Source organism: Lytechinus variegatus, chromosome 19 (assembly GCF_018143015.1).
Source record: "Lytechinus variegatus isolate NC3 chromosome 19, Lvar_3.0, whole genome shotgun sequence".
In the NCBI taxonomy this organism is placed as follows: domain Eukaryota; kingdom Metazoa; phylum Echinodermata; class Echinoidea; order Temnopleuroida; family Toxopneustidae; genus Lytechinus; species Lytechinus variegatus.
The window spans coordinates 3,370,022-3,382,039 of NC_054758.1; the positions used below are offsets into that span (position 1 = coordinate 3,370,022).

The window sequence follows — 12,018 nt, forward strand, 5'->3', positions numbered from 1 at the left end:
GCGACCTGCTGTTGGACTGGGGTGGCTGGTAACATTTATAACAGAGAGACTGAGAGAGAGAGAGATAAAATTCATGATTGAGAGAGGGGGAGACCAAAGAGAGAGGGATAGTGAGACACAAAAGCACATGCTGGTCAGGGGCGGTGGAACAGGGGGGGGGGCTCGAGGGCTTAAGCCCTCCTTTTTTTAAGGAAACATGAAGGCCTACAAAAACTGTAAAATGACCATTGGCCATCTGATTGTAATTTTCTATATGGTCACTCCTGTAGAGATGCCAAGTTCAAAGACCAGCTATGCATGATGAGATTTTCTGTGAATCTGAGTGAGATCACAGATATTGTGTACAATGTATATGGGGATAGGCTGCGATAGTTGCGTGCGGACAGTTGAGGGGATGAACAAGAGTCCAAAATGCTTGAGTCTCACGCATAATGCGTGAGACTTGGTAGTATGATACTTTCAGCTCAGTCCCTCATGTTCCATTCTGTAGCAGATGAAATGTATGATAAACTAGAGAGTAAACAAAATAAAACAAAAATGAACATATACACGCACCAGAGGCTAGAAAAAGCGGCCCACGTTTTTGTTTAGAAAAGTCTCCACACTGTAAAAGAAGGTGAAATGCTTAGAGGCGATTTTGCGGAATATAAAATTGTGTTATCATTAATTATTTATATATAAATACATATATTCTTTATATATATACTAGTATTCTATATACATATATTCTATAATGTACATATATTCTATATTGTCTTTTGAAAAAAATGCATATGCTCATCACACCTTCATCTGGGGGGGGGTGGTAGATCTGGAGCTGCTATGAACGCTGTTGGCCATAAATCGTTTGACAACAAAATATTAAGAAACCCTATGCATGACGACAACAGAGTAGATGGCGATATAAATGTAAACAAGAACGAATACGTGTCGAACTTGACGTCTGCATCGAAGACTAGGTTGTGTTGCTGAAATGGTCACTTCTCTACTGACTTGAATTTTGTTTCATTGAATATTGGCTACGATTTACGCAGGTAAAGTATGAGTGACGAGGTGCTATGATAAGAGTAGTGAGTAGATTATTCAAAATCGAAGTTTTATGTTGAAATTCCCTGCGTTTTTCCGTTTTGGTCAAGACAAGTGTGAATGTGAACCGGCTGTCTGAGTGTGTAATCGACAACTTTGTGGGCCATTGCCATACTGGAGCATTCAATTCTTATGCACGCATAGTAAATGGGCTTTGTCATAATTCTGTGATAGAGTTATTTGAATTGCATTGGGGCTAAATCCCTTGCGTTTGTGAGAGGGGTAACCAACTGCCTTGTTGTAATTGGAGTGTTACTTAATTGGTCTTGTATGTAGACAGCTGCAGCTGTCTGTTTCGAGGATTTTTATGACTTTTTTTTTAATTTCTCATGCACAGACGGCTCGCTATCGTGCACCCACCATATTATTAGGGGACTTGCAATGCAAAATCCCCCCGTCGGGGCTCTTCAATTTCGTCTTTAATGAATAAAAAATTTGAAAATTCATGCGACCAAAATGCAAATTAATATCCCCTCTTGGCATTGATAGCCAAAAAACGGAGAAAAATCAAGTTAAAAGGGACAAAAACAGTGACTTACCTCAGCTGTCGCGCAAATTCACTTCCCCGTTTTATCCGATCTTAAGTACATAAACATATGGCCATTGAGTCCCTGTACAGATCGCGCTAGAACTTCGGTCTCTGTATTTGGTGAGTGAAGCCAACGGAGTTCAGCTGAACAACCAACATAACAGAGACCGAAGCTTTTGGTCTAGTATGTAGACAGCTGCAGCTGGCAGCAATCTGTTTGATATTTTTGAGTTCTTTAACATTTTTAAAAAATGATTTAATTTTTCCTCGACCATGTACATGTATGGTAGTGGATCGTATTACCGAACACTTTTCATGAATTTGATCATATCAAACACATTATTCCAATAAAATTCACCAAACTTTCACCATAAATACACAAATACCTACAAAATATAAATATGCAGAAATTTTGCCGAAATTGTTTTTCCTTTTTACGACATCAGCTTCCAATCGGACCCCTCTTCGCAAGTGAAATATTTTGGTCACTTGAAAAGGTATCGTATTACCGAACGTGTGTTTTCTATGGGAAAAGTTGGGAAAACAACAAAGTCACTGATGAGCTATTTTGACCATATTTTATTGTTTTGAGTATATAAAGACTTCGAATTGTGTTTTTGATAATTTTTCGTCATTTTTCTATTTAAGTTCCCTTTGGAAGTTGCAAAGGTTTGAGCGTATTTGATTATTTTCTGACGCATATGATGCGCGCGTTCGGTAATACAAGGCCGGTCGGTAATACAATCACTCACTATACACTTACGGCTCTCGATCATGCAGCCACCATTATTTTATTGGACTGAAATGCACCAAACGGGAAAAAATAAACTGGAATAAAAAAAGGTGTCAGTGACTTACTTTCATGATTTTTGGCAAGTTTGGCTGTAGCGTAACTCCCACCTTGGCTTATTCGAACTTTATGGCGCGATAGCTCAGTCGGTAGAGCGGGGGTTTCGGAATCCGGTGACCCTGGTTTGATTCCCAAGTGGTCCGCTAGTGCCCATTTTGGTGAGGCATTTGTCCGCATTACCAGGTCCCTCGGAGAGGACCTTAAGCCGTTGGTCCCCCGGTTGCTTGCTCACAGGCATTCATGCTTTCTTAGCAGTCAGGTAAAAACCCTCGGTATAACGATACATAAACATATGGCCAATGGCTCCCTGGCCCTGTACTGTATACAGATCAGGTTAGGTCTCTGTAATTGGCGAGTGGAGCCAACAGAGTTCAGTGGAACCACCAATATAACAGCGACTGCCTTTATCATCATGATCGTATACGAACCTTGCATTAATCTAAGTGGATATTTATTAGACATGCCAGAATTTAAGGCAGAGAGAGCCTTCTGCCTTGAAGTTTGGCACGTTCATATATGATGATGATAAAAAGTCTTTTGTCCCCCCCCCCCCCTTCATACAAATAAGTATCACAATGCACTTATTGTACAAGTGCACCTGTTCTGTCTCTCAAATAGGCGAAGTCTGAAGTGAGAAGCGAGACTACATAAATGCAGCCATGTGGGGGCGCATGTCCAATTTGATGCAGAATGTCCAGGGCCAGGCCCGCGGAGACACGCCCACAGGAGACGATGGAGCGAGAAATCCGCAGGTAAGGATTTAAAGGTCATCTGTGAGTTTATTTCAACAGGGGAGCATTTCATAGAATAAATAGACAATGATTTTCATTGACCATTGTTATAAGCTACTGAAATCCTTGCGTCTGATTGGCTCAGAAGTAAGTCATTGAAATTCACTGACAGTTTTCTCTGTGAAACACTCCCCAGATGAAGAGCTTGACTTAGAAAGGCACAACATCTGCATTAGTCGCTTCAGAGGAATCCACTCTTTCTCCATATTTTGTGCAGCTGTTGAGATGGAAAAGTGATTAAATTGCTTTAGGAAGTGCATGGTTTCTTCATAAATGAAAATTAAAACAAACATGTGAGCTGAAAGACAGGTCCCCAAATGTATAATAGTCTGATTAATTCAATTTTTATCAAAAACCAGATGTAGTACTACATGTAAGTACCATTTGGAACTGGGCTCATCGGGCATGATATTGGGTAGCATATATATACCATAGAATTTGAACAGTTTTAAGGTCATATCATCCTCTTCTTTCTCCAACCTTTCCTCTTCTAATAATTTTAATTCCCCTCTTCTTACCCCCTTTCCACCTTCCCCTTTTCCTGCTCCTGCTCCTCTCATCCTTTCCCCTTCTCCTCTTCTACTGTTCCTCCTCTTCTCTCCTCCCTTTCTCCTCTTCTGCTCCTACCTTCTCCCCTTGCCACCTTTCCCTTCATCTCTTCATTACAGGATACCAGTATGTCATCGCCTGGTGATGCCAGCTTCGTCTCGGCAGGTGACACAAGCTTCGCCAGCACCTCTGACGCTCAGGACCAGCTTGAAGAACAGAACCGCCTCGTCTCTCAACTCAAAGACATGATCAGACAGAAGGACAAAGAGCTGGTCGAGTCGAGTGCTAAGCTGTCTAAATTCAAACTCCAGGCCAAGGCCAAGATCACGACTCTGACTACTCAATTGGAGGCTGCCAAGAAAGGAGGTAGTGGAACGGAAGAAAAGGTATTAGTGGATTCATTTGTGTTTCATTGTTTTCAGCGTAAGGACTTGTATTTCCTTGCAATAGTGGGATTTTGTGATTTTTTTCTTTCTATTTTCCATATCGCAGAAACTTATCTTAGACCCATTTCCATCACCCCTAGTTTCAAATTATTCCACTCAGTCAGACCGCAGGTCCCTATGCTAATGATCAAAAAGGCCAGATTCATCCAAATCATCTCGTGGCCGAATCCTCTTCCTTGCAAAATCTCGTGATTCGTGAGATTTTCTTTCTCTAAGAATTTACCTGTTTTAACCTCAAGTTGAATGAAATATTATTGCACCATCAGATAGAGTAAAAGTTACTCTTTCATATTGGTCATTTATTTTGTATACAATACTTTGTTAAATAAGTAAATTTCTGGCCTGAAAATGTGCCTCAAAACAGAATTTTCTTCCTCTGTTTTCTTTTGCAAATTCGGCAAAACTTTCTTTTTTGAGCCTCAATGATATCTACATGTATATCACCATAAAGCTGAACTTCTGTACTTTCTCACAATGCCACTCTTGATATGCGGCACCTTTTAATCGGGTCAAGATCACACTTTTCCCACCAAGGTACAAGACGAGATTTCTGAAATTTTGTACTGGCATGAAATCCAGAGTTCTGATTGGCTGGATAAGATTCACAGAACAACAGGCGTGGGGTATTTGAGGAGATTACCACATGGGGAGTGTGACCTTCCCACGAACCAGGCACTGGAACCATTGGAATTTGCCACTGGGTGGTCTCTTTGACCAATCAGAGTGCAGTATTCTTGTTTTCAAACTGCTTTATGTACTCGGCAAATGAAAAGTGTGATCTTGACCCGATTAAACCAATTCTTATTTTGAAACCTATATCATTTCAAAGCATACATATTCAGCTTTATCATGATATAAAAATCATTTAGGCTCAAACATAAATAAAGTGTGAAAATAGCAGCTTTTTTCAGGTGAAAATATTTACTTTGTAGCATAATTTAGATCAAAATTTTAACCTATATTACAAAATCTTTGAATAAATCCAAACACATGACCTGAAAGAATGATTCTTCTTCTTTACAATGGTACCAAATTCATGAAATTCGATGCACAATTAGAGCAGCAATGACCGATTGAAAAGAGGTGTTTTGGTCCGCATCAAGCTCATTAAATATGCAAAACATCTCAAGTCATGAATATCACTTGGATGAAAGAAGCCACTTTCTTGGGACCTGCAGTCTGACTGCACTATTTCTCATTATACAACTTTCCCTAAAACTCAAGTGGATAATTGATCTTGCTTATTTTCAAAGAAATTACTCTCTTTGTACTCTAGTTTCTTGGAGCTGAAAGATTAATTTCTCCAGTGTTTATATCATTGCATTACAGAAGAGTCAGACATCTCTCTCTTTAAAAAGAAATCCTCATAAGTTGTTATGTCAATGTTGTTCTTTGAAACGGTAGGGTGAAGCCGCAGGAGGAGACGACGCATCCAGCCGTGGGAAGCTCCTCCTCCTGAAGAAGAAGCTTGATGAGAAGGAGGGCGCCCTCAAGGACAGCGTTGAGAAGAGGGCTAAGCTGGAGGAGGTGGTAAACTCTAAGCAGGAGCTATTGAATGAGAGAGATGGCAGGATAGCGCAGTGTGAAGGAAGGATTGATGAGTTAGAGGAACAGGAGAGGAAAAGAATAGCTGAACTGCAGGTGAGCGGAAGACAACTAAATGGATAATTGACATTTAATGATAATCACGATTAAAATCTGCTTCTATATAGTGCTTAATACATTGGAATACTTATTATTACCCCAGTCATTGGTTCCTGTCATGCCTGCATACAACGTATGCACTTTCTCCACTCCCTGAGGAGCATTCCAACAAGAATTCCAGGACTCGATTTCTAGGCATACTACATAGGCTTTCACGTCCTACCGGGTACCCATTTAACACCTGGGTGGAGAGAGGCAAAGGACCCTAGGCCATGGTAGGACTCGAACACATGACCCTCTGATTACAAGGCAAGAGTCAGAACCGCTACACCATGATGCTTCCACATTTGTGAGAAGACATGGCCAAATCCACAAAGGTCAAGAGAAACCATTTTTCAAATTAATTCAATGATTGAATATCCCTATTGAAATAGGAGAATCCCAGCTTTAAAATGATATGATCCAAACAAACATTACAAAGAGAAGAATATTCAACATCTTAAAATGTTACTTTGGAGAAAACAGGGATTAAAGTTAACACCCTCACCACAATTAGATATCATTGAAATTTTCCTAAAAGGGTTTAATTAATTAGATCTAAAGTTATGAGACTAATTAGTCACTTCCTGTTCATGATTGAAAGAAGGATTAATGCAAGAGCTTGTCCAGTATGATTAAATTATTGATCCATGACCTCAGAAACACAAGATATGTGCCTTATTAAAAATGTCAAGAAAGCTTTTTGTATTTGGTTGGTAAATTCAATTGGTGCATAGAAAATGTATACTCTTTCAAGAAATACTGAGAACTGAATTTAACCATTATGACCAAAATCTTGATGTCTTTATATTTAAACAATTACAGGAGAAAGACAAAACCATTGAGAAGCGGGACGCCATGTTGGAGGCTCTACGAAGTGGGGGCGCTGCTGTCGTCATGGATACGGGTCCTACGACGCAACTCCAAAGCAAGATAACAGACTTGGAGGTAACAATTGTGAAAGGAGGGAGTTATAATGTATTAATCCACACGTCCCATTTACGTATATGTTTTTGTATTGTGTAAACTTGTGTGTCTAGTACCACGTATTTGTCCCATAAAAGTATACTATTATTAACATTCTTATCAATTGTATGAATACATGTTTCTATTCTAGTAACTTAATATATATTTCTTTTACATGCATGTCTCATCAAGTGTCATTTCTATAATTTGGCATACCGCTCACATCTCTTTAAAAAAAATAAAAATTATAAATAAATTGCATGTTGCCTTTATAAATATTTAATCTTTCTCATCCATATTCAGCATGATGTAAAATTTCTTCTTTTATTTGAATTTTGATTTAATTTCAATTTATGATACATAATACCATCACATTTCTGTTTATCATGATAATATCTAAATAAGAAAACTTATGTGAAAGGAATTGTATTTAGGTGGACCCTTTTGATCATAAAACCTTTGGAATGTCATACCTATGCTTGAAAATGAGAAATAATCAGAATTAAGGTGGTATGGTGTCTCTAAAAAATGTTGCCTGGGCTCCATAAACCAAAAGTATTTTTTCAATCAGTTTTGAAATGACAGCAGCCAATAAAGTCAATTGTAACATGCATGTTTTGTTAAAAATGTTGATGAGGGACCAATCAGGATTGTTCTTTCATATTTGTAAATAATATACATTATGATTATTTTTGTGATTGGGGCCCTGAATAATTTGATCTTGTTCCAATTGCTGTAAATCTAGAGCTTCCAATTCAATAGGATTTTATCATATATATTTTGATTTTGAAGGGGAAAGTAACACTGATTAGGATTCTTGAAATTTGTAAGAATGGTTCTTGTATATATGCATATTTTAAGTTTGTTCATACGTGTTCTTTTTTTTAAAGTGGGGGGAATAGGAATTCAGGCTTGAAATAGGACAAAAAGGAAATATAAGATCAAGTTTTGTTTTCTAATTGGGGCAGGCAGCTCTGGGGCCCATTTCATAAAGGACTTGCAACTGTTGTAACTTCGCTATTATGGCAATTACCATGGTATTTTGAATATGATTGGCTGCTGAGCCCTGTTATCATGGTATTTGCCTGTACTTAAAATGGCCTTTCATAAAGGACTTGCAACTGTTGTAACTTTGCCATTATGGCAATTACCATGGTAATTTGAATGTGATTGGCTGCTGAGCCCTGTTATCATGGTATTTGCCTGTACTTAAAAATGGCCTAGATTTAATGCTCTCCTGACTAGATAATGGTTACATGTACAAGGGTTCCCAGAATCTGGATAGCCCATGTAGCCAAAATCAGTTACCGAAGGTCTACATACATGCATGCATATTTCCTACCATCTCCATAACCTAGAGAATGTTACGCGAGGAACGAGACAGGTCCCAAGAAGTCCTGGAACAGCTTGTCCGCAAGGACCAACTGATCATGGAACAGAGTGACCGGGTCCTGGTCCTAGAGCGCCAGACCCATGGTGCTCAGATGATGACCCAGGACCAGGGTGAGGTCATCGAGGGTAGAGATAGGGCCATAAAGGTGAGATTCTAGGACACCTTCTCTGACCACAATTGCTCCTAGGGTAATTTTGCACAACAAACTCAATACAAACGGTATCTTCAAACCTTTATTCTATTCCTATCCCTCACATCGATCTGGACATAAACTCTTTGCAGTCCTACCCCATTGGTGGATCCAGGATATACATGTATTAATTGTTGGGTCCCACAAGAGGGCCCAGGAAAAAATGGTCGATCATGGTGGTAGGATGGCTTTTTCCTCCTAACTCCCCCCCCCGCCCAAAAAAAAAATAGAAACCTGAAAGTAAAAAATAAAGTTTGTCAAAACTAGTTGACATCTAAATGAATAAAGGATGCATAAATACATTAAATAAGTGACTTTAAAAATGCAAAAATTAACAATTGAAGAAATGAAAAATACTGAATAAAACCAAAGGGTTATCCTTTTTCAAGGGGCATGGTGCCTTCCTTTGAAAAAGTAATAAAGATATATACGTGGGGGCAAAGTTCTCACCCACCCATCCCTAGCAATTTGACACTGCCTTACCCTGTCCTCTGGAAACAAGATGGAGCAATTGCTGGATGAGTGAAGGTGTGGATCATTATTATAGATAGTGAATGTTGCTTATACTTTATAGTTTGTAGTGTTTGTTTGGCTTGCAGTTTCATAGCTAACTCTGCATAAATAAAACATAGAGAGCTTTGTTGGTATTACAGTGGTCTCCTAATCAATGCCCATCAATCTCATATCACTATCATAAAACTGCTGCTAGTGATGCAGACATGCCAACCGTTCCCTTTTTAGAGTATTTGTTCATCTTTTTGCTATAAATACACCAATACCTTTTTTTTGTATGATTTGTTACTTTTTTCAAAAATTTCTGATCATGGAGTATGTATTTTACGCAGCGCTTGACACTAGCGCCATTCCGACACTCCCAGACTGTCTGGCATGTTACTTGTTGCTTGAAAAGAACAAGTAAATTCTTGCCTACAAGCACATGTTGAAAAGTGTGAATTATCAAGTTTTCAAGTAGAGTCATTTCACATGTTTTTCACCGATCTCACTACAACAGGCTGGCGATTGTATGTTGAGACAAATTTTGAAAAATACTCTTTTTTGGGTCAAAATATACTTTGTTTTCCTTACAAGAATACCTGTTTTGGTTGTAGAAAGTTTGTCAGCTGACGAAATTCTTGTGGCTCATTAGATTTTTTATAACAGTATCCTGAATAGGATTCTGAGAGGTTCATTTTGGTTGCATACTAAAAATAGTAATAAGGTACATCATACACCGCTTAACCATAAGAAAGTACATGTAATGATTATTCTAGTCCGTGTCAGATACCCCTATAACCAGATTTAGTGTGACAAGGCCGTAAACAAATAATTTTTCAGATGCTAAATATAACAAATGAAAACATTCAACGTCCAGTTGTGCCATGAAGACTGGATAATAGTGTACAGTGTATGTACAGGAGAATTAGAGGAGCAGTGTTTGACTGAAAATGCTTAGAATGCATGATTTAACATATTCAATGTTTTATTTGCTTTTTATATTGCTGAATTCTAATGAAACTGACTGATGAATTCAGCCCATAAGTTTCTTGTCATGCATGATTCTTTTCTAATGCTCACACACTTATTTATTAGCCTATTCCTATCATTTATTTTTATATTTTTTTTTGTACAATAGTAGTTATATACAGATTTTTTTTTACAATTGTTTTGGTATATAAAGAACATATTGTTTTGGTATATTTGATATTGGTTAACATTTGATTATGTCTATTGATTTTCATTCATTCACATTTTTGCATTTTTCAACTGATATTTGTGGAACCACAATTCCCATTTTAATTGCAATTTTTACACTCTTTAAATTGCTTTGTGTGAATTCATGTATCGTTTCTGCAGTTAATTGTTTGTGTTTGTTTTGTTGGGTTGTTTGATATGTTTTGCTGTATAAGGTGTGGTTTAACTTTGTTTACTTTTTTATGGTTGTCTGTTTACTTTGTTTAGTCTTTTGATGTGTACAATACTAACCATTTTATTCCAGTGCTTCCAATCACTTTACCGCCGAAGTGATTTTGTCACAAACATTTTAAACCATTTTGTAATGTTCTACAGTTTTGAGAAATTCCCCTTAAAGGGCAAAGTGTAAGAAAATGTCAGTCCCTTTACTTTGACCATACTCATATTGCATGATTTATTCCAGGAAGGAATGGCGTGTTATTCTCATTCGTTTATCTGGCAGTGATAAAATGGAAAACTGCTTAAATAAAAGGAAAGTTTATCAAAACAATACATGATATTTTGTTAAAGGTGAACTCTGGAAACGGGAAGTACCTATCGAGTTATCCATAATGTGAAACGCTGTGATTATTTAAACTATTTACTACTCCCCTCCAACTAGAAAGGGTATCCTACATTACTTATCCAGTGTACAAAATAATAATTTCTTTCTAATGCTTAATTTATTTTGTGACCAATTATTTTGGAATGAATTTGTACTTTCTAAAGCAGACAGTGAAATGGTAAATCACCAATAATTTTTATCTCATGCTTTCAAAAACTGTTGAGGAAAGCATATGGTAAAGTCCTCATTCCGTTGGAAGGAAATTCCTTATTTGTCAGATGTTATCCTTACCTTTAACTATAATCCCGTTTTTAATCCAGGGGAGTGTTTCACGAAGGGTTTGTCAGTGATTTCACTTGATAATTATCATTCAGCCAATCAGTTGCAAGGTTTCAGAAGCTTATAAAATCTATCTGTGAAAATAACTGACAAAACTCTTCATGAAATACTCACCTGGTGCCCGTAACACAAAACTTAGCAATGATCGTTGAACATATTTCTACGATTGATTCCATTGACTGCAATGTACAGTTCATGAAAATCAAGCTTACGATCAATTGCTAACTTTTGTGTATATGGGACCAAGGTCTTACAAGAGGATTGCAACCAGAAAGACAAGGTGATCGAGGATCTTAACAAGGTCATGGAAAATATGAGGTCCAAGATGGAGTCAACGGATGAGAGAATCACGCAGCTAGCGGACGACCTGGAAGCCAAGGACGCCCTCATGAGGGAGGAGAGGGAGAGGTATGAGAAGGAGAAGGCATTGTTGGAAGAAAAGCTTCAGATCTTTGAGAGCCCTGAGAAAGGAGAAGCGGATGCTAAGCAACAGGAATTTATCAAGGTTTGATGAGATTCAATGTTGTCATTAGATGATTTCAAGTGTGGTGTTAGTGTAAAGTGTCAGTGTGTGTGGTGTTGATAATAGTTTTAAGTGTTGATGGAGGTAAAGGAATTTATCAAGGTTTGATTAGATTTGATATTATCTTAGGGATGATTTCAATAATGATAATAATTGCTCTTTCTGTTTATATAGGGCTTAGAAACTTTATTGCTCTTTTAATAATGCAGCACAAGACCCTGGCTTTAGCGGAGTAGCTGTTCACACACTGCTTTTCAAGAAATAAGAGTTGCATGGATGTAAGGAGTTAAGGTTATGGTGTTATTGTTGGAACTTATCAAGGTTTTATCAAATTAAGTGTTCTAAAATGAGGATCTCAAGTGTGGCATACTGGCATT

At 37.8% G+C, this 12,018-nt stretch overlaps 1 protein-coding gene across 1 annotated transcript in view; it reads left to right on the plus strand.

Annotated features, from left to right (window-relative positions):
- Positions 1 to 921: 921 nt before the first annotated feature.
- Positions 922 to 12,018, plus strand: part of LOC121405942 (golgin subfamily A member 4-like) — a 48,354-nt gene continuing 37,257 nt past the window's right edge. Inside the window, 7 exon segments of the mRNA XM_041596933.1 lie at positions 922 to 1,034; positions 3,084 to 3,217; positions 3,925 to 4,191; positions 5,656 to 5,892; positions 6,760 to 6,882; positions 8,259 to 8,438; positions 11,366 to 11,623. Coding sequence (XP_041452867.1) covers positions 3,125 to 3,217; positions 3,925 to 4,191; positions 5,656 to 5,892; positions 6,760 to 6,882; positions 8,259 to 8,438; positions 11,366 to 11,623 — 1,158 coding nt within the window. The 5' untranslated portion in view covers positions 922 to 1,034; positions 3,084 to 3,124.